This window comes from Coturnix japonica, chromosome 1 (genome assembly GCF_054131305.1).
Source record: "Coturnix japonica strain WE chromosome 1, WE-NBRP24, whole genome shotgun sequence".
NCBI lineage: Eukaryota > Metazoa > Chordata > Aves > Galliformes > Phasianidae > Coturnix > Coturnix japonica.
This window is the reverse complement of record NC_140663.1, coordinates 96403732-96425969: the sequence shown is the minus strand read 5'-3', so window position 1 is coordinate 96425969 and position 22238 is coordinate 96403732. Positions and strand designations below refer to the sequence as shown.

Below are 22238 nucleotides of genomic sequence, written 5' to 3'. Positions count from 1 at the left end.
GTAAGTAGAATTATTAAAAATAAGAAAAATGCTTGCAACACCCAAGATGCACACAATTCCACATTTCCAGGATCAGAAAAGTAATATGAAGATTTGTGGAAGTTGCCCAAATTCAGAATAGTGATTTTAGGATACTGCTATTAACTTCTAGATTCACAGAGCAAGTGTTTCGCTTCTAAATCTTAACCCCAGGAGTTAAAGCAAACAGTGATTCACATTTTTCAGTGTGGTCTGGAACATACTGTGACATCCTTTGGTGGCCGAAATGGACTTTATGTCACTAAACAGTCTGACTGCTATTGTTTCTGTGGGACAGTATTAATACGTGGGAGGTTACAAGCATTCACTGATCCATCAAGAAAAGAGTTAAATAATTAAAGTGGTGGGAAAATAAAGATTTTCTTTTCATTTGTTTTCTTTTTTTTTTCTCTTTTATTTTCTTTATTTTTTTAAAGGGATTCTTATTTTTATTACCACTATGCAAACATTGGCTTACTTGGTTACGCTAATTCCAACTGTGAATGCATACAAGTGATCTAGACTCTAACTTAGGTAATTACTTCTCTTAATTCAGAGATAATTGAAAAACGAAGAGATGGTGAAAAGGAGAGATATCTACATTGTTTTGTATGGCTTTAAAAGGCAGCATGAGTAAGTTTTAGTTCAGCTTTATTGAAAAAAATGTGCAAGTTCAGGCCTTGTCTCTATGACAACTACAGAACTAGTGGAATGATTCTCTCCCTCTCAAGAGGCTGAAAAACTACATAATTCAGAGAGGAAGAGATTTTCGAGTCAGACTATTTACAACTGTTTAGTTTTGTTAACACCTATTTAAAGCTCATGCCTATGGAATCATTTTGGAGAAAGGCTGTTTTGTGTAAGCCAAAATTTCCTTGCTTTTTAATTAAGAGGCAAGAGAAGTTCCACAGGGTCATCTGAACTTCCACTGAGTCTTCCTGCAACTAAGGTAACCAGATCAGAATTGATATTTGTAAGACAAAAGTAATTTGAAACAAAAATAAACTATTTATTTAAAAGCTGTGAAAACTCAGCCCTTCTTTAAGGCATGCATATTTCCAAAGCAAATGTTTTTCTTGAATGAAAATAACATTCCTTCTCCATTCTGTGCAAGATTCTGCCTTTGGAAGCCCTTATTACAACAAAAAGTTTTCTTAAGTTCAATAAACCACTCCTTCTTTTCAACAGTTAACAGCAGAGGAAAAGTAAACACATTTTCCAAGAGTTGCTCTTGTAGCTTTTCCACTCTAGAAAGTTCCTGCAGTAACACAGCTAATGAAAATTATGAGCAGCCTATGTAAGTTAGCTTTTCTGAATCCAGAAATTTCATGTGATTTGGAGAGGAAATTCTCCAGCATGAAGAACTGGGAGACTGTAAAAATGTCTGTGTTGTGTAATACACAGCAATGTACATTTTAAGGTATCTAAATTCACCAAGAAATAGTAAAAATGTCAAGCTTTCAAAATGTATTTCTAGTTACAACAGAAATAGTCCACTGCCAATCTTAATTTAATAACAAATTTTGTTGGTGTTACATAGGTTGCCCAATAAGAAATACTTTTCTTACTATAGAATCATAGAATCACTCAGGTTGGAAAAGACCTTAAAGATCACCGAGTCCATCCATGACCCAACCATACTACCCTAACTAACAACCCTCAGCTAAATCATGTTCCTGAGCAGCACATCCAAACAGTTTTCAAAAACATCCAGGGATGGTGACTCAACCACATCCTTGGGGAGCCCATTCCAGTGCTTAGCAACCCTTGCTGTAAGGACATTTTTCCTGATATCCAACCTAAACCTCCCCTGGCACAACTTGAGGCCATTTCCCCTTGTCCTGTCACTTGTCACCAATTAGAAGAACCCACCCCTTCTCTTGCTGTAAGCACCTTTCAGATACTGAAAGAGAGCAATAAGGTCTCTCCTCAGCCTGCTTCTCCCCAGACTAAACAGCCCCAGTTCCTTCAGTCTCTCCTCATAGGGCACATTCTCCAAGCCCTTCACAAACATTGTTGCCCTTCTTTCAACCTGCTCCAGCACCTCAGTGTCCTCCTTGTACTGAGGTGCCCAAAACTGAGCACACTACTCAAGGTGAGGCCTCACCAGTGCTGAGTACAGGGGCAGGATGACTTCCCTAGTCCTGCCCACCACACCATTCCTGATACAAGGCAGGATGCCATTGACCTTCTTGGCCATCTGGGCACACTGCTGGCTCATATTCAGCCAACTGTCCATCAGTACACCAAGGTCCCTTTCCATCAGGCAGCTTTCCAGCCACTTCTCCCCAAGCATGTAGGTTTGCCTGGGGTTGTTGTGACCAAAATGCAGGACCCGACATTTGGCCCTACTGAAACTCATACAATTTGCCTTGGCAAACCAATTCGGGCTATCCAAGTCCCTCTGCAGTGCCCTTCTCCCTTCAGGCAGATCAACACTCCCTCCGAACTTGGTGTTGTCTGCAAACTTACTGAGGGTGCACTCAATCCCTTCATCAAGATTGTTAATAAAGATGGATTTAACTCCATTGACCACAACTCTTTGGGCTCAGCCATCCAGCTACTAAGTTACTTACATTGTACTACTTACAATGCTTAACAATGCTATTAGTAAAGTTTTACCAAGGCATTCAGTGGTATGAAATGAAGTTTCCAAATCACTAACTTCAGAAACACCATTTGTAGGACGGCTACTTCCAATAACTGAAAAAGTAACTTCAAAACACAGCTATATTATACTAGAAAGCATATTTGCATTGTAGACTTCAGGAAGCATGCTTGACAAAATGGGTGATTTTAAATGCCAGTATACAGAATATTATTACTTGTCAAGTCTGTACTAATAAGCTTCACATTGTCAACTACAATGTTCCCCCGCTGCATATACTCACCATATCTGTGCTAACACCGGCTGAGGTAACCCAGACTGAAAAAAAAAGTTTCTAGCTTGATCACCTGTAAAATAAATAGGATATCACTTCAGAAAATGCTAAATATATATATGAGTAAGGAGGAAATTATAAATCGAAATCTCTAAATCAGAAGCAACAGTAAAGCCATAAATACTTAATGCTACATACACATAACAAAAAAAGAGATTTAAATTGGGTTTGTCACTCGAGAAACTACAAGATATTTCCAGCAAGCACTTGCTGTTTCACTCTGTGACAGTCAGCACCACCTGGACATGAACATTCAGGATAACAGGAAATTCATAGTTCACATTCCCTAATCTGTGTCAGTGGCTCTTTGAGCAACATACTCTTTGTGAGAACAAGAAAAATTTTTCTTTCCAAGAAAATTTGTACCAATACAAACTTCCTGATGTTTTGTTAGTGCCATGATAGCCAGCTGGCACTAACTAAATAAAGTGGACTTCATCCTGATGTGAGTCTGATAAGCCACCTCTAATGTAATGGTGCATTTCATTTTTCCAAGTATGAATTAAAACTAAAAAACAATAACAAAAAAATTGGGCTCTTGGAAATGTTGTGACCTGTAAAGAAAATAGTTATACAAACTAGCAATAGCACTAAATATCAAAAGAGATCAATAAATAACAGTGCAAACTTGCACACTGAACTGTAACAGATTTTATATCACGTCTGTTACCTAACAGAGCAGAAACATTATAACAGGAGGTATGCACTAGTGTGACGTGTGATATTGATTTGATACTCTGGAATTTTTTTTTTTGATGGACAGCTGCTTCAGTCACAAATGCAAAACATAGAACCATATGGGCTGCTATGAAGAAGTTTAATTCCATCTCAGCAAGACCCAGGACAGTGAGTTACTTCATTAAGGACATTGGAAGCACTATAAATATTACTATGTACTGGGGTGATTCCACATCCTGAATTATTACTACAGTCTCACAACAGAACTACTTTATAGAGCCAGTTACAAACAAGTTTAATTATACTTAAAAATCAAGTGGCATAAACCAGGAATAGTGTGCGTGTAATATCAGAAATGGTGGAGTCAACAGCGAGGCATACAAATATCGAGATGTAAAGTGAACAAGAGAAGTTCTATTTTCTAAATTCTTATGTCCTATTTTCTCCTAGGCAGCTCTGTTCATACTTAGGCTCATTACCTAAGATGCAATTAAATGAAATTAGATCTGAAATCTCTTTAATTACCAGTGATAAATCCAGATGTTGGTTTCAGACTGTGGAACTGTTGATCATGTTTAGCTCTCTCCTCCACAGTAATAGCCCAGATATCCAGGTTGCCTAGTTGAAAAGAGATGGAGAAATATAATTAAAAAATAGCACCTAAAAAAGCCTTCCTTATTTTGTCGTGAGTTAGCTCTCCCTCTCCCACACTATTTCTGAGTATACCATCCCATTTTGGACCTATGAAAACAACATACAAATACACAGAAGCTATTCCCCCGAAGTCTCTAGCTGAAAGCTCCATGAATTCTTAAAGAGATACTTGTGTACAAGAGGTACTTGTGATCCTAGTAGAACTAAATGTTAACAAATTACCATGACTGCTGAGCACTGATTCACTCATCTGGCTCAGGGGAATCTTAAGTCATAACTAGTCAACCTAAAGTGCAATCACACTTTAAAATGGGTTATTAAAAGACAGCATCAGAGGACATAACACAGAAAGGTCACAAAACAAAATATTTAGGGGGTGGGGGCCAGCTGCCTTAAAGAGCACATACAACTGAAATGCAACTCAAGTTCTTCTAACTGAACAGGTATGTCAACTCATGAGATATGTATTACATAGTTTTGTACTCTTGTAAGAGAAGAACTCTTCATACTTGTCTAGGAGAAGTGTGATGCAACAAGACAGCTAACATTTTTCACAGGCAACAATAGCACCACATGGGAAACACAGTTCAGGAGCACACTCATCCTTCCTCTGAAACTGAGAAGTCTGAGTATCAGATCATATTATGCAGCCCAGATTCTTCACACCACACTTGTAAGTTGGACACGAGTATTTAGTGTGCGTTAAGATTTACTGCACCTTCTACAGTACTTATGCTCCGACAACGTGTTCCTTAGTTCTACTTTCATTTTTTCAGCAGTTTTTCCTCTCTTCTAGACATTTCACTAATACTAATACTGCATTGCAGACTAGTCTGAACAATTTGTAGACCAGTTACACATCATGACTTCAACACCTAGAGAAGTATCTTATGCTGATGCAACTTCCTGTAACTCCTACTGTATACACATGCGGTGATCTGAAGGCATCTTAGTTACTGGAATTACTGTTCTGTGAGAATAAAGAAGAGAGTTAACATTCACTCTGTCCCAGCACTAAATTCTCAGAGACTCATTTTCAGGTAATAGGGCCTATAAATCTCTACAGCAAGCATTTCAAACTGCTTATAGAGTGAGGCAGAATCAAACTCAGCAGATAAGAGGAACAGGAGGATTTCTTGCCTCCTGAATTTCTTCTAATTAAAAACTACTTTGATGAGGTAAAAGGTACTTTGAGAGAAAATGAAATGGACAACTGGGAGAGAAACATCCTTTTAAATGTTAAGTTTCATTAATGACATAAAACTCTATCTTTGGTAACAAATTCTCATCTCTGTTTCAGACAATCTATGAATTTCTAGAAGGCAGGTTGATAATAACTCGTTCAAAGAAAGGGTATTTGGTTTTTTTAGGAGTACTCCAAAGAAACAGAGGCACTGTAAATACGTTTCAGAGCTGTGCTGCCTATATGAATGAAACTGGATTCTCCTATGAATGTGAATGTTCCAAAACACAACACTTAGTATAAGCAATAATCTCCCCAACCTTCATGCAGACCTCTGGCAGGACTTTATGACCAATACACAGCGTAGGCCAACTAACAGCAGATGAGCATCTGCCTGTAATGGAAACATGACTACTCTTGTCTGGCATAAGATCAAAAAGCTGGATGCAGTAGGGTGCACGTGCAGAGAAAATTTCTTGAATATAGTTTGACTAAAAGAAAAATACCACAGCATATGTAATGATCCTCTAAGTTGCTCTAGCCTGGTTTGAGGTGTACATGACTCCAGTATTCCCTCCTCCTCTGAAAATACCACAAAAAAACAAACAAAAAACAGCTCTTCCTATCTATTCCCAAAAGAAATAAACCCCAAACTAAAACTCTTTTGATCTGAGGTAAGAAAAAATGTTATTAACTATTTCAAAACAAAAAAATAATGCTTTCTTCTCTGGATTCCCTGAAACTAAAACAAATGACTGTATTTTCTTCTTCCTGATAGAGATTTGGTTGGTATTAAAACAGTAGATCTCTGGGGGATATGAACATCAAAAGAACTGATGCTAAGTCAAGCAAGTATAACAGTCTCTTCAGGAGGGCTATGAATGGCACCTCTCATAGTGCCTCATCTTTATCTTTTGTTATTTGAGGAAACAATGAGATCTATAGGAGAGCATCAAGTGGGATCTTTCCCAGCACCAAGACATCATTCATACCTTCAGATCCTTGATGCCAAAAGAGGCTGCAGTGCACTGCAACATATTTGAATGCAAAGGAAGCAGTCACCAAACCACAAAACTGACTCATTAGAAAGTTATTCTTGAAGGCAGCAGCAAGCCCTCTAAGCTTCTGTTCTTATACAGGGCTTGGCAATCATCACATCTGCAAAAGTGATGCAGTGCACTCTCATACATGAAATGGGCATTTTCTTCTCATGAACAAATCAACAGAAGGTTGCACACACCATATTCTCCCCAACTATTAAACAAAGCACATTTGCTTCTTTTAGATAGTCATCCTTAAAATGAGCAGTGTTCTAGAACATCCATGAGTCACTCCATTTTAAATGGTGGATGCCGTGCTCTTTCCATTCCCCATGAAGACTGGAATATTCTTGAAAAAGAAGGAAGTGAAATAAAACCAAAACCAGAAGCATTTCTGTTTATATGTAGGTGAATACTACAGATCATACGTTTGGATCAAGAGGTCTCCCAAGATGGAAACTGAATAAATTTCACCTGCATATTGAACAGTGACTGCAGGTAACAGTAAATGACAGATTCTTGAAAAGGGGAATAATTCCCCCACAGGAACCAAAGATTTCTTTACAACCCCATTTGTTTCTTAGATTTTTCATGTCATTTTTGTAAGTATTGGTATGATGCTGCCTGGTAGATTTGGTTTAAGTACAAATATATTAACAGGCATCTCTCACGCCACATTTGAAATTAAAGATACACCAGAAACTACATTAACCACATGCTTATTTGAAGCTACTCACTATAGAGTAGCCAGATTGGAAAAGCTGTATGAGAAGAAATGTGAATTCCTTCCTTCCTGAAGTCACATAGTACAGTTAACAAGATCCTGGACAACATATGCAAGATCAAATGGTAATACATAAAGTTGAAAAAATAAAGCTGCTATCCATCTGCAACGCAATAAGAACTCTCTGAAGATGGTAGATTAAAATGCTTTGAAGAAGTTTCTGTAAGAATGTATGTGTTCAAATATGCGTGCATGCAAAGCACAGCCCTAACTATAAACACAAGGGAATACATGAGTCCAAACCAGTAGATTCCATTCATATCATGACTACTCTTAGAGTGTAAAAATGAAGCTTTACATATCTTCCTATATAATCTAGAAGTGTATCCTATGTGATCAGTGAATTTATTTGATAAAAACTTTCAGTAGCCAGTTTTGTTCACAACTGAGTATGTCTGGCACCAAACGAGATGTAATTCCAAGGCTGATAATCAAGGCAGTGAATGGCAGCTTCCTATTACATATTTCTTCTGGCTGTCAATTGCAAAGAGAAATTTCTCTTGATTTGTTTCACGTGCTTTTTCACAGTGGCAGAGAATGCATCCAAACAACTGCATACTTTGAACAATGTGCTTTTTTCTTCTGAAGCCTCTTACTGAAACTCTAATGTTAAATAGAAATTTGGTTCCTAGCTACATCACATCCCAAAAACTAGACTTCCATTTATAGATTTATATATTTGTACACATATTTATACATATTTATATATTTGTATACATGAACACATATGTATACACATTTTTATGTATTTATGTATATTTACTCACACTTACGTAAACATATATATGAGAATCATATCTGTATTTTCAAAGAAATGTCCACAACAGATGCATCATTCAAATGGAATCAAACAAGTTCCAATAGTTACTAAACATTTATCTTCTAATTTAAGCACAGATTTGGGGACGATGATTAAAGTGATAGCATACAAAGGCATCTGCCATACTCTTTAGCAGTGAAAAAGTCCAGGAGTCCTAAAACAAAAATCACATCTGTTTCTCAAGCACCAACAGTGCTTGTGAAGCAAGAAGTCATCATATTTAGGTAACATTTTAGGATCTCCTCTGGGGAAACAAACAAACAAAACAGGCCTGAGCAGGGAAACTTAGGCAGACAAAACCAGGTACCTTCAGAATGTTGATATGCCCTGCTGTTAGTCGCTGTGTCACCTGGATCTGCCCTAGTTACAAAGTGAGGACTGCAATGAATCAATGTGCAAACAGGGAAACAGTGCAACCTTTCTGCTTGACCCTCCCGACATGCCTTTGCAAAATTTCAAGCATGTCCTCTAATGGGTCTGCAAAAACATCACAAGTCAGCTAAGATATCGCTACGGTAAAGGTGTATGACCAAAAAACACTTCAATACAGAACATATTTGGAAGACAAATGGAAGACATTTACACAGATATTTTGCATATAAGAATATTTCAGAATACACTGTGAACAACTTACCCCCAAAAGGTGTTGGAAACTGAGCCATGGTTCTTCCACTTTTAGCTTATTAATGGATGCCTGAAAATTTTAAAAGAAAAACACAGTCACGGTTACAGCATCTTCCACTTCAAGTGTACCACCACATAATCAATTAGTACAGAACAAACCAAGGCGATGAAGAAGTGATATAAATTCTGCTTGTGAGAGCAGTTACTTACATGAGATCTAAATGTTGAATTTCTTGCACTGCACTATACATCCATGAGTGACCTTTAATAGGAGAAAATAGCTACGTTTCAGTTCTGTTCCAACAATGTCCTCAAAAATGATCTTCGTTTATAAATAATCAGTGATGTAGTAAAGAATAGAATTGAGTCAGCCACAACTGACAAGATCTCAGTGACGCTGCTCAATGCTGCGTTACTTTACCAAGTGTAACAGCTCTGCTCCTACTAAAGAGCAAAACTGGCTCTGGTTCCAACTGTTGAATCCATACAAGGCTGGCAGAGATCTGTTTTTACTCCTGACCAAAAAAATCATGTAATGCACTGCCTTGCTTAAAGTTCCTTTGTTTAAACCAAGTACATTAAAAAACAAAACTAGATTGCAAGACTCCTTTACCCCTCCGTTAGCTCACAAAGCGTGTTTAGATGAATTCAGTACTAAAGCTGACATCACAAGGAAAAACACTTTAGTCGGTGAGTGATACTCTTAATGCTGCTTGCTTTTCAAATAAAAGCAGTCTAGAGTCCAGAAATTTAATCTTTAGCAACAACAACAAAAAACCAGGGAAAACATTTTTCTTGCTCCACACAAAGACTGACATGAATTGCCTGAGCTGAGGGGACAATAGCCAGCCACGGAGCCACCAAACAATGCGAAAGCAGCCTCTTGTCCTACTAGATTCCACTCATGTTTTCCAGGCAACAGGAGAAAAGCAAAGGAAGCAGAATCAGAAGGAGAATTATTTAGACTGCTTGAGCAGCGGCAGAAATTTATCAATATCACTAAGAAAAGGCATTAACTTGCACCAACAATTTCCTTTTGTCTGAATTTCTTGCTTCCTCCCCTCTCCCCAACCCCCTTTCACACTTCCCACATACTCTTCTAGCTTCCAACTTGGGAACCTACTACACATACACTCCACAGATGTCACTGAAAAAAATAAAGAAAAAAAAACAACAATGACACAACAACAACAAAAACCCAGCACTTCTGCCTATCAGCATCTCCCCATCAGTTGCAATTTTTTCCCTCATAATTTGGCAAAGCACTCAAGCATGGTACACAACTCAGAAACCTTCACCCAAACGCCAGGCAACATGGTCGATACTAATTTCATGCACGGAATTCATTACCACAAAAGATTAAAATACAGTATTTTCAAACTCTGAAGTGTACAGACTTCCTTTATCACTATGCTTCTGTTTTCAAGACTATGAGCAAACCCTACAAAAATTCTTATAACTGCCACAGATATAACACTGAACCTTATGGCACAAGCAGCTTTTACACACAAGTCAAAAACAGAGTAGGAGAGACACGAGCAGAGCAGATTCTCTCCCTGCTTCCATTTCCCATAATATGCAGGAGGACAAGAAAGGCATTTAAGGCTGGCAGGCACAGAAGGGCAGGAACAGAAAGACAGACTCTCTCTCAGACCTGAGAAGAAAAAGAACTTAGAGAGTGAAAAAGAAATAAAAGATCAATATTCTCCAGTGGGAGAATTTGTTTGCTGTTTATTGCCAATGTTACATCCATCTTCCATAACCAGAGATTTCATTTTACATTTCATTTGAACCCCAAGGGGTACATACCCAAGGGCTCTATCTCTGCAGATAAACTCTGCAACTGCAGACAGCTAATTCCAGCAGCTCAGGGTTTGTTACATATGAAAACGAAGGTTAAAAGAGAAAAGGAATTACACAGCATTCTAATGGTGAGTGACTTTGTAGGGTTTGTTTTTTGTTTTGTTTTGGTTTTTTTTTTGGTTGATTAATATTTGGGTTGAAGAACTGCTGCATGAACTCCTTCCCCTGCCCTTCTTTGATCCTCCCAACAACCCCAACAGGAAGACATAGCATGATGAAACAAAATGATGTAGGAGCTGGAAAGATGACAGCCAAACAGTATGGGTAAACATAGATACCTTAATAAAAACTGTAGGTTCTCTCTAGTGAACTACTAGTATTCATATTTGTAGGGACTTACTACTTTGGGGTTTTTTTGTTTGGTTGGTTTTTATTTATTTTAACCCTCTAACAGATTTGATTGCAGTTGACCAAGAGTTCAGAAGTTACTCAAGCAGGAAGTAGAAGAGACCGTAAGGGGAACCACAACCGCACCGCTACTACGCACTGTCCTTAGAAAGCCAGCCTCAACCCCTTAACAACACAAGAAAAATTAAGGAAGTAATGAAATGTTAAGGGTTCATCAAATATTTTATTTTGCTCAGATATTTTATGTTTTCTTTAGAAAGAGCAATAGAAAGCTCTGAGCCACTCATCTTCACCTGCCCACAAAAAGAGCTTAATGTATTACCTCTCTGGAACTATGGAGGTGAAAAGCCCACAAAGACGGGAGCACCCATTTCCAGCAAGGAAAGTAGGGGAAGAGTGTATTAACTCTCAAAATAACAGGGTTGATAAAAATGAAATAGCAGGTTTTTTTCTAGTGAAACTAGTGAAATCACTGAACAACCTGGGTTGAAAAGGACCACAATGATCATTCAGTTTCAACCCCCCTGCCATGTGCAGGGTCGCCAACCACCAGACCAGGCTGCCCAGAGCCACATCCAGCCTGGCCCTGAATGGGCAAGTTTCACTAGAAAAAAAACCTTATTTTTACTCTCCTCAAGACGCCGCACAACATTTCTATTCCAAAACAGTAACTCACAAGATCAGTTGGGCATACAAAACATACAGTAATCCCTGAAGCAACTTATCAGTCACCTTGCCTTCCTACAAGAAACAAGAAAGTATAAAAATGGAAAAACAAAACCAGATAAACCACATCCTTTTCAAGAATTCCAAGTTATGGCCAAATACCCCCAGGCAGGATGTCATGTGAGATTATCACAGACTAACAGCAAGTTTTGTTGCTTTCCCATGTTACACAGAAAAGTCCTTAGACTACTGTTAATGAAAGGACATCAACAGTTTCAGCAAAGCCTGGTTATTTTAGATAGATGTTGGAAAATAATTTGAGGCACTCAAGACTCTTGCCCTTTGTAGATCAGATCATGAATACAGTTACCAGTTTTAGGCACTTATTCAGAGTTTCAGTTCTTCACAAGAACCATTTACTATCCCGAAACACCCTCCCAGAAGTCAGGATGCTCTACTGTTTCTCTGGGCACAGTCACAGATGCTGTTCACTTTACTGTGGCAATGATCAAAAGGGCTGAGAAGGTCAATTCCATAAACATAGTATCTATCACCTGCTAAAAAGAGTAAGCTGGCTACAAATGGAAGAGAAATCACTACAAACCCAGCAGGTAGGCAAAAGATGTTGTAACAAATCACTCTTCTCTTTGCTCTGCTCCAAGTCATTAAACTGCTGAGGACTCTAACAAAGAACAAGCTCCTTACTTTCTAAAACAGGAAAAATTGAGACATTTATCAACCTGATGTTGAGAACTGTAGTGGAAGCCCCAGGAAAAAAAAAAAAAAAAAAAAAAAATGTACAATACACTTGCAAGCAATTATGGCCACTGTTTATTGCCTTGCACTGTCATTCTATCTTGTTCCGTCACTATGCTTTGAGTGGTTTTGGAAGAAAGATCTCAACCTCTTCCAGGAGCGATGAGATTTTTGTCTCTTCTGGCTGACCTAAGGGATACGCTGCCCCAAATACATTTTATTTCTTCAAGACGTTAGGTCAAAGTTCAAGAGAAATGTTATGAAGAACGTTCTTGGTCAAATCAGACCTTTAATGCTCAGAGACATCTTTATTAAAGCTCAGTCAGCAGATTTCTTTGCTATCCAGATCAATAACAGGCTTGCTGTTTTCTCCAGTTTCCCATTCACCAACACTGCTTGGTTTTCTAGGCTACAGTAGCTCACACTTTCAGGTGTGAGTTCTTTTCTCCAATTAACCTGAAAATACTTACGTTAATAATTCCTCATTTAACCAGTAAGCAGTGTGTTCAGGATATTCTTTTATTCAAGACTATTTTTTTCAGAGCAAGTTCACAGATGTGTTCCTTTTTTCTTCCAGAGGATAAGAAGCAATCAAGTAACCATTTATTAGTGTTAACATTATTCTTCTGAAGCAAACAAGAATGACAATCCCCATTCCAAAGCTCAGGAAGCAACAGCAGTCAATGGGAGAAAAGACTCTTGTAGCCTGGTGAGATCGACTAAGGGCCTTAAACTAGGAGCAACTAGAGAAGGGGATACCATTAGGAACACTGAGCTTTGGCCAAGGGTTGGTGTGGCGCTGTCTGGGGATGGCAGGTTTAAAGGGATTGTCCCTGCTGCTGCTCCACAGCAAACAGAATCAGAGAACATCTGAAATGCTTGTATACCAACACACACAGCATGGGGCAAAATAGCAGCTTTGGTTCTTTCTCAGAACCACAATGTCATTGGCATCAGAGAGACTTGGTAGGATGAGTTCTGTAAGTGCTGGAATGGAGGGATATAAGCTGCTCAGGAAGGACAGGCAGAACAGGTGCTGTATGTAAGGGAAAGATGAGAAGGGAGCTAGTTAGCTGTGTCCTCCAGGAATCTGTTGAAGCAGATTTAGAGGTCCATTGGAATCTGTTGCCTTTCAAGAACCACCTTTTAACAGTCTGGGAGTAGGCAATCCCACTGTGCCACACACCAAGCAAATGGCACAGAATGTGAGCCTGCATGTACAGAGCTTCTCCTGGAACTAGGGCAGAACAAGAAAATACATGAGTTCTAGAAGCATGGCCTAGCTTCATACAGTGAATACAGAGCTGCAGTTTACATCTGTAACAGGAAAATAAGGAAAGCCAAAAAGCAATTTGAGTTTGCACTGGCCTCTGTTGTGTCAGGTAGAAAAGAAGCTTTGCTAAGTATGGTAAGTATGACCGGTCTCATTTAATGCTTTTATCAATGGTCTGCATGCAGGAATGAAGTGTACCCTTAGCAAGCTCACTTACAATACTAAACTAGAGGTGCTGCTGACTCCCTGGAGGGACAAGAGGGACACAGTAAGGCTGGACATAGGTAAAGACTAGGAGAAAAGAAAGCCAGCAGGTGACTTCAGGGAGACCCCAGAGAGGTAGATCACGTGCAGTGCCTGTCAGCATTCAAAAAGAATTGGGATAATGTCCTTAACAACACACTTTAACTTTTGGTTAGCCCTTAAGTGATCAGGCACTTGGACTTCATTTGTAGTTCCCTTCCATCTGAACAATTATTCTATTCTAATTCAAGGCAAAAGTTAACAGTATAACTTGGAACAAAAACCTACTTCATTCTTATTGTGAACCACAAGAACATATTTTGCACGAGGGAACTGCAAGGAGCAGATAAACTAAATGATAAAGTTGGAAATAGAAAGTTAAGTAACCTGACATCTTCCAATGTGATTACATTCAACAACTTCATCCAGATAAGAAATACTGCTGATGACTACACATTACCAGCAGTACTCAAATAGCTCCCAAGTACTGCATTTAAAATATTTCAGGACACTAAGGACTATATAAGCAAGCAGAAGCCTCTCCCTTAAGCAGTTCCCAATTTAATCAAATGGAATTAACACTGGGAGGAAAGCAAGCAAAGGCTGCAGTGATAAGAGCATTTTGTTGTATACTTTAACCAGCACTATTTGAATTGCTGTTTCTAATTATACACATATATATGGTGTTTAATCTTGACAGCATTTCATCCAATAATTCCAGTCATGAGTGAACTGTGTTTGAATTACAGTATCTTTTTAAAAAGATGACAGTTTAATTTAAATGTAATCTACTCTATCACTCGACTAGTTCTAAAAATCTTCATGGAGAAATAAGATAAAAACCTTGGTTTATTTTCACTTTAGTATTCACTGACTTCATTCTGAGCCACCAGACCTTGTAAGGTGGGAATTTTTGTCTTCTTTTTTGTTGTTGTTTTGAATGCACTTTTAAGAAGTTTCTGAACACTTACAACTTCATTTTTTAATAGTTGTCTTATTTACAGAGGTGCTTTTTATAGTAAATGCTGCATCTACATAACTGCAGTTGAAAAGCCCTGACTCCTCCCCCTTCAAAACAAGCTGTTATACTGATAATCTGAAACACAAGAGTTATGTAGTTAGAAATACGTGCTATAGCTCAAATATAAGCTTAATAATAGCCAGGCATTTACTTCAAGAAGGATTTATCAAGAAGGACAAGGAAATGCATGACATCACTGCTAGATATGAAAGTATCACATTCTCTTCGACTCTCCAAGTCTGTCTTATTTCACAAACATGAACTTGAGCAGTGATCTCAATTGCCACTAAGTACTCATTTGTAGTTACAGTGAATGCTAACAGAATCAGATAAAGAAGATCGGTTCTGCTATTTACCTTAGGCAAAACGAAACAGTGATGCTTTATTTCAGAACTGTTAATCTAGCTGTCTCCAAGGCTCAAGGATCACTAAGTAGTGGCGATGCCTTAAAAGACATACTAGGAACAAAAGAGAAAAGTGGACAAAGCCTGGAGTTCAGCCTTAGCCAAAGGAAAGCAATTTCTGACAAAGGCTATGTGTTTTCTAATGCCTAAGTGCATGGTTTATGTTATAGATATACTAGTATATCATTCTAAGGAAAGGCTGACAGTCACATCATACTTTCAACTTAGCCATCTTTGACTTTTTAGCACTGCTTGTTCAGAGAGTTGAGCACAGTTGTTCTGAAAGCCCAAAGCAGCACTGCCTGACTTCTATTTCACTAGGCATTTCTCCCTTGTCAGATTTCTAACCTTTCCAATCCACATAACAAGTAACCTTGTTTCTCCCTTTACCGCCTCAGCAAAAAATAGCCCAGTTACAGAACAGTATAATTTTATTTTTTTTGTCTTGCAGATTAACTCTTTCCTTATTCCTACACTGAGTATCACAGCACAAATGCTTTCCGTCCTTTTGAGCCACATCCTATAATGAGAAGTACATCCCTGTAGTACATCTCCCTTGCAAGGCAGAGAACTCCTAAGTGTACCAGAGGTTTGCTAATGGAACAACACAACTCTACATAAACTCTCCCGTGTTTCACCATGTCACCCCAGTGTTCCTGCCTCCTCACACATCATTTTGATCTATTCCTCCTGCAGCTAAAGCCTCCCAAACCCTATTTATATATCCCTGCATGAGCTCAAAAGAGACAAGGGGATGGAGGTGGCAGAGCTGTGCTTCCTGTCACAAGGTTGAAATGTAAAGGAATTACCAAGACAGATTTGAACTGCATCTTGAACTGCATCTAATATTAGATGTGCCTGGATCAAAAATCTCATCTCCCAGCTTGATGTTCTCAGGCTCTCTAGAAAAGTAGTCATGGCCCCAACCCACCAGAGTTCAAGAAGCATCTGGACAACAAAGATGTAGGGTTTGAATTTTGGGTGGTCCTGTGAGGAGCCAGCAGCCAACTCAATCTTAGTGGGTTCCTTCCAACTTGGTGTATTCTATGACTCTATGAATACGGACAGCAAAGGGAATAGGTCAGTCATCAAGTCTTTCTTAAACAGCAGCAGCTGTCTTCCATCACAATGTTTCACCACACATAGAACAACCTTGATGCCATGAAGCTATGCTGTGCAAATCCCAACTCTCATCTAAATGCGATAGCTGAAGACACTGTAAAAAGGGGGAAAAGATTCAGACATTCTCAGCTCTTTCACTTCATATTTTCCAACTCTGCCTCAAAGTAAGTTATGCTAGAAGTGGGGTAAGAAGGAAGTAAAACCCTGGAGTCAGCATGTCTATGTTGAGAGAGTGCAGGAGCTGTGTGGTCCTTCCCTTTCCTCCCCCTAGACAAAGCCAGAAGGATAAAAAGGTTTAATAGGGCAGAAGTGGGATAAAGTTGGTGATATAAAGGAAACTGCAGATGGCTCCTTTCTTTGAACTGCTCCAGCATGGGCCAGTTTGTTTTCCACAAGCATCTGCTCTTTTGAACTCTTTGAAGAGCAATGATCATCAGCTGCATAAAAAGTTGTATGGTAAAAGGTATATGCCATAAGCAAACAGATTTTCAACACTGTGTTTTATAAGTAGGAGTTATTCAGTGTCTATTAAGCTACAGCATCAATATTAAGTGAAACAGCCAACATCTCCCATCCATGGGCCTCCTGCTTGTATGTCTTCATAGCTCTGCCTTTTTAACACTCCTGTATGACGTTATCAGGGCCAAGAGCAGACATGCATTATGCCCTTTAGACAAATATTGCTGCTACATTCTCTTTTGGTCACACTTGATCCAGCTGTTCAGTCACAGGTTGATTGTAACAGTTCTTGACTAGCCTGCTTGACTAGAGCAAACAGCTTTCAATGTACTACAGTTATGTGACAGAGGGGAGACAGTAAGGGGGAAAGCATAAGAAACTGCCCTGTGAGCACCACACTCAGAAAGGGAGGAGGTGGTGCTCCAGGTGCTGAGCTGGGATTCCCCTGCAGCCTGTGGAGATCACAGAATCACAGAGTCACAGAATGACCCGGGTTGGAAGGGACCTCAAGGATCATGTAGTTCCAACCCCCCTGCCTGGCAGGGCCACCAAACATACACATTTACTAGATCAGGTTGCCCAGGGCCCCGTCCAACCTGGCCTTGAACACCTCCAAGGACGGGGCATCCACAACCTCCCTGGGCAGCCTGTTCCAGGGCCTCACCACTCTCCTAGTGAAGAACTTCCCCCTAAGATCATGATGGAACAGGTATTTCCCTGCTCATTAAGAATCCACAAGAGAGCAAGATCCATGCTGCAGCCCACAGAGGACATTAGAGCAGGTGGATACACCATGAAGGACTGTGGCCCACAAAAAGGCCATGCCAGGGCAGGGAAAAAGTATCAGGGATTAGGAGCAGCAAAAAAGAGCTGCAAGAGACAGGCCTGACTCCAGAGAAGGCAAGAATAAAGGAATGAAGTTGAACATGGGAAAAAGGGGATATTCCATCCATAGATGACCCTGACCCTTCAGGAAACATAAAAGGCTACATAAGAAATGACACAACTATAAGTAAGAAGAGAGAAATCTGGTCTGATTTATGAAAATATTTTTTATGTATGTATATGTAAATATTGCATGAAAGTTAAGTATTGACTGACTGCCATTCATTTGGTAACCAACAGGCTTTTAGAAACTGGATGGAAGTGCTCTGTAAACAGTAGCAAAGATAAAAAGTCATCGATGCTACATTTGAGTGAAGTAAGTGGTGACAATTTCTGTTTAAAGAAAGATTAAAGAAGAGAACATTGTCTCCTCCCTATTTCATATCAGAAAGCCATACAAAAAACAGTATCAGCTACACCAGCTACAATTGAATGATACTCCTCAGTCTCCGGAATTGAAGATGACCTAGGAGCAAGCACCTTCAGAATGGGGTTTGGAGAGCTACAGTTATAAAAACAATACAACAGTCCCTTGTGAATAGAGAGAATATACTTGAGTCTAAAGCAGATGACATACTACAAGGAAGTGGCTACTGAAGCTTCATTTCTTTCACAGAACAGGACATTTAGTTACAGCTTTACTTGTGATAAAACTTGGAACTCCTTTTTCAAGAGCAGGATCAACAGTCACTGGCTTTACAGAAATACTTCTTCTGTACCCAATCCAAATGGAGCAAAAGTACATAATTTGATAAAGGAGAAGATGCCTTTGGCAGGAAAAAAAAAATATGAAGACTTATCTGATGTTACTAACAATATTAGTCCAACATTTAACACAACTATGCTTTTAACAGACAATAAAAAGACAAATCAGCACTTTAAACAGTACCTTCATTATGGAAAATAATATGGAAAAAAGAGCAAGACCATTCCAGCTGTATCAGCAAGACAAAGCCATTTACAGACGCAAAGGTGCTTTACAAAATGAAATTCTCAACCAAAATTCTAAAGAAAGCTTATTCCAATCTACAAGGCCTATTTCTATATTAAACAGACTTCAAGTATCACTGTAAGTGTGGTTGAATGCCACCAAAAAGTTCTAGAAACATGCAATAAGCTTCATTCCTAGAAGACAAAAATGCATTCTAACATTGCCACCAGAAACAAGCACAACAGGTGAAGTCTGAGTCTTTGTTGAAGTAAAAGATTCTTCACGTATTAAGATACAAGCACAGAGACTAGCTTGCTAAATAGATTAATGGCAGTAATAAGGAGTTTAAAGGCAGCAGTGAAATTACAGAAACTGAAGAGAAAAAAAACTTTCCATATATTTCACTAAAGCAGAAACGCAAGATAATTATGTAACAGATTCCTTCAAACCACACACACTGTGAAGTTCAGGTTCTTCCCACTGCAAATAGAAATCTCATAGGTGGAAGTAAGAGTTTTACTGAGAGAGCTCGGATTCTGTGAGAAGCAGTTGAATGCCACAATTACTATCCCACAACAGCACTGAGCAGCTGAGGGGGAAACAGGATCACACAAACATGAGATCGTGAAGCTGCAGGCTATGAACACTTCATTTCTCCTAAGAGTACTGGGGCTGCTTCTATTTAACATCCTTATTAATGATCTTAATGAGGGGATTGAGTGCACTCTCAGTAAGTTTGCAGACAACACCAAGTTGGGAGGGAGTGTTGATCTGCCTGAGGGGAGAATGGCTCTCCAGAGGGACTTGGATAGCCCGGATCGATGGGCAAAGGCAAACTGTATGAGTTTCAGTAGGGCCAAATGTAGGGTCCTGCATTTTGGTCACAACAACCCCAGGCAAACCTACATGCTTGGGGAGAAGTGGCTGGAAAGCTGCCTGATGGAAAGGGACCTTGGTGTACTGATGGACAGTTGGCTGAATATGAGCCAGCAGTGTGCCCAGGTGGCCAAGAAGGTCAATGGCATCTTGGCTTGTATCAGGAATGGTGTGGTGAGCAGGACTAGGGAAGTCATCCTGCCCCTGTACTCGGCACTGGTGAAACCTCACCTTGAGTAGTGTGCTCAGTTTTGGGCACCTCAGTACAGAGAGGACACTGAGGTGCTGGAGCAGGTTGAAAGAAGGGCAACAATGTTTGTGAAGGGCTTGGAGAATGTGCCCTATGAGGAGAGACTGAAGGAACTGGGGCTGTTTAGTCTGGGGAAAAGGAGGCTGAGGAGAGACCTTATTGCTCTATTCCAGTATCTGAAAGGTGCTTACAGCAAGAGAAGGGGTGGGTTCTTCTAATTGGTGACAAGTGACAGGACAAGGGGAAATGGCCTCAAGTTGCACCAGGGGAGGTTTAGGTTGGATATCAGGAAAATGTCCTTACAGAAAGGGTTGCTAAGCACTGGAACAGGCTGCCCAGGGAGGTGGTTGAGTCACCATCCCTGGATGTGTTTGAAAACTGTTTGGACGTGGTGCTCAGGGACATGATTTAGCTGAGGGTTGTTAGTTAAGGTAGTATGGTTGGACTCGATGATCTTTAAGGTCTTTTCCAACCTGAGGTGATTCTATGATTGAGTCAGGAATTATTTCAAGTCCATTCAAGAAGTAATCAGGACACACACAAACTAAAACCAGCAAAAGCAGTAGACAAAGACAGTACATTTTATAGAATGTACCTGTAGCAAGCAGTTAGGAAAGAGGTGCCCATCCTCAGGATATAAGTATTTATAGGTGACAAAATGGCTTGCCTTGATAATGCAGGTGTTATAGGGAGGGAATCACATGCACAGGCATTTCTTATGCTTGATCTGGCAAGCAGGCCACTTTGTTATGGCCTCCCTGTAAATGACTAGGGAAGTACACATGGTTAATAGCTCTGAAAAGAGCAATTTCCCTGGACTGCAATGTTTTAATATCTCCTTGAAAACCACCATACTTGCAAGTTTTAAGAATGTTAGCTATTAATCAGTGACCAACTACACACATAAGTACAGTCCTGCTCATACATTATAGCATAATCCTCCTTCATGAAAGCTGTCCAGTGGCAATACTACAAACAGACAATCTGAACTCTGGGCGTCCTCACACTCATCCCCTCAGCAAAGGCAGATACAGAAAAATGTGAGTGTCAGTGTAAATTAATGTGAGCGTAAGCTCACAAAAAAGCACGTGTATGCATCTGTAATAAGATTGAAAACCTTCAACTGTGTGTAACAGAAGGACTGCTATACATACGCTACTCTAAAGGAGGTATTCCAGGGATATTCTCTTTTTTTTTTTTCCTAGCTATTTAGTTGACTGTAATCTCCCAAACTAATCTAAGCAGTTTGCATAAGTCGCACTGTTTCCAACCCAGTGAGCATTGTATCCATGGCAGACATATGTCATATCTAATTCAGTTACCACTCCTCACAAACAGAAAACAATACTGTCATAAGGTTTCTTCTAAAAAACACACTGAGTAAGCAATGTTACTTTTCCTCAATTCTCCACTTCTTGGTCACTTAATCAGGCACTTAGTGTTAATACAGCAATAAAATCATATTGCTAGGCATAAGAAATGCTTGGAAAAAGGGAAACCCACTTCATTTGGCTAACAAGATCACATTTGCTGGTCATTAATCAGGCACGAACATATACGCACACTTGGGAAGGTGTATTAGAAATCTGTGGTTTAAGATTATCAACTATATCTACTTACTACTGCAGGCACAAATGTTAACATGCCTTCATGTGAGAATAATAGATATAAAAAGTTTCTACTATTTGTGGTGCAGGAGGAATCTTCATTTGCAGACTCATAGCTTATGCTTGTAGTAGCAGCAGATAAAAACTTAACAGCCAAAATGCCTACTTTCACCATTCACCATTCATTCAAATTACTTCACCAGGAACCTACTGCAACCTCTAAGGTGATCTCACTCTGAACAGGACTAAATTTCTCTATTTGGTATGTTAAAAACAAGGGCAAGTTTACCTTGAAAACCAAGTCTTATGACTCCAGCAGAAGATACCATGAAGGCCACACTCTGCAGCAGAGACACCATACAACAAGGTTTGTGGACAGCTGTGAAGGAAGCTTGAAAAAGCAAAGGCCAGCATTACAGAGACAGGACATTCAGCACCAGCTTTTCAACACACGCTGGCTAGCTTCTGTGCAGCACTGCATAGTCTAAATGCTGGCAAGCACTAAGATGTTAAAAATAAACGCTGGACTCTAAAAATACATTTCTGATTATTTACCTTCTGAGTTAGGACATGAATATGAAATCTGAGTTTATACTGAAGCTTCTATGCCTTCTCCGATCATTGCAGCTAATAAGTTACCTTCTGAAATGGCAAGTGACATTTTCCTCTTAACCATCTGTGTAGGCTAAAGACATTTAACATTAAAATGAAGTTGACATAAGAACAATGATCACATGCCTAATCAACAACTTGAGTGCTATTTAACCAGAGGAGGAACTAAATATGGCAAA

The 22238-nt window shown here is 39.4% G+C and overlaps 1 protein-coding gene across 14 annotated transcripts in view; it reads right to left on the bottom strand.

The window, feature by feature from the left end:
- Positions 1–22238, bottom strand: part of LOC146762588 (intersectin-1-like) — a 69497-nt gene that overhangs the window by 34048 nt on the left and 13211 nt on the right. For 9 of the 14 annotated variants that reach the window (XM_085528578.1, XM_085528614.1, XM_085528599.1 and 6 more), the window contains exons 2-4: positions 8754–8813; positions 4164–4256; positions 2910–2973 (exon numbers count right to left, since the gene is read on the bottom strand). In XM_085528578.1, coding sequence (XP_085384704.1) covers positions 2910–2973; positions 4164–4256; positions 8754–8781 — 185 coding nt within the window. In that variant the 5' untranslated portion in view covers positions 8782–8813. Of the gene's footprint in view, positions 1–2909; positions 2974–4163; positions 4257–8753; positions 8814–8953; positions 9006–21736; positions 21839–22238 lie in introns of all 14 variants that reach the window. The other 5 variants (XM_085528582.1, XM_085528605.1, XM_085528625.1 and 2 more) reach the window with 2 other exon arrangements.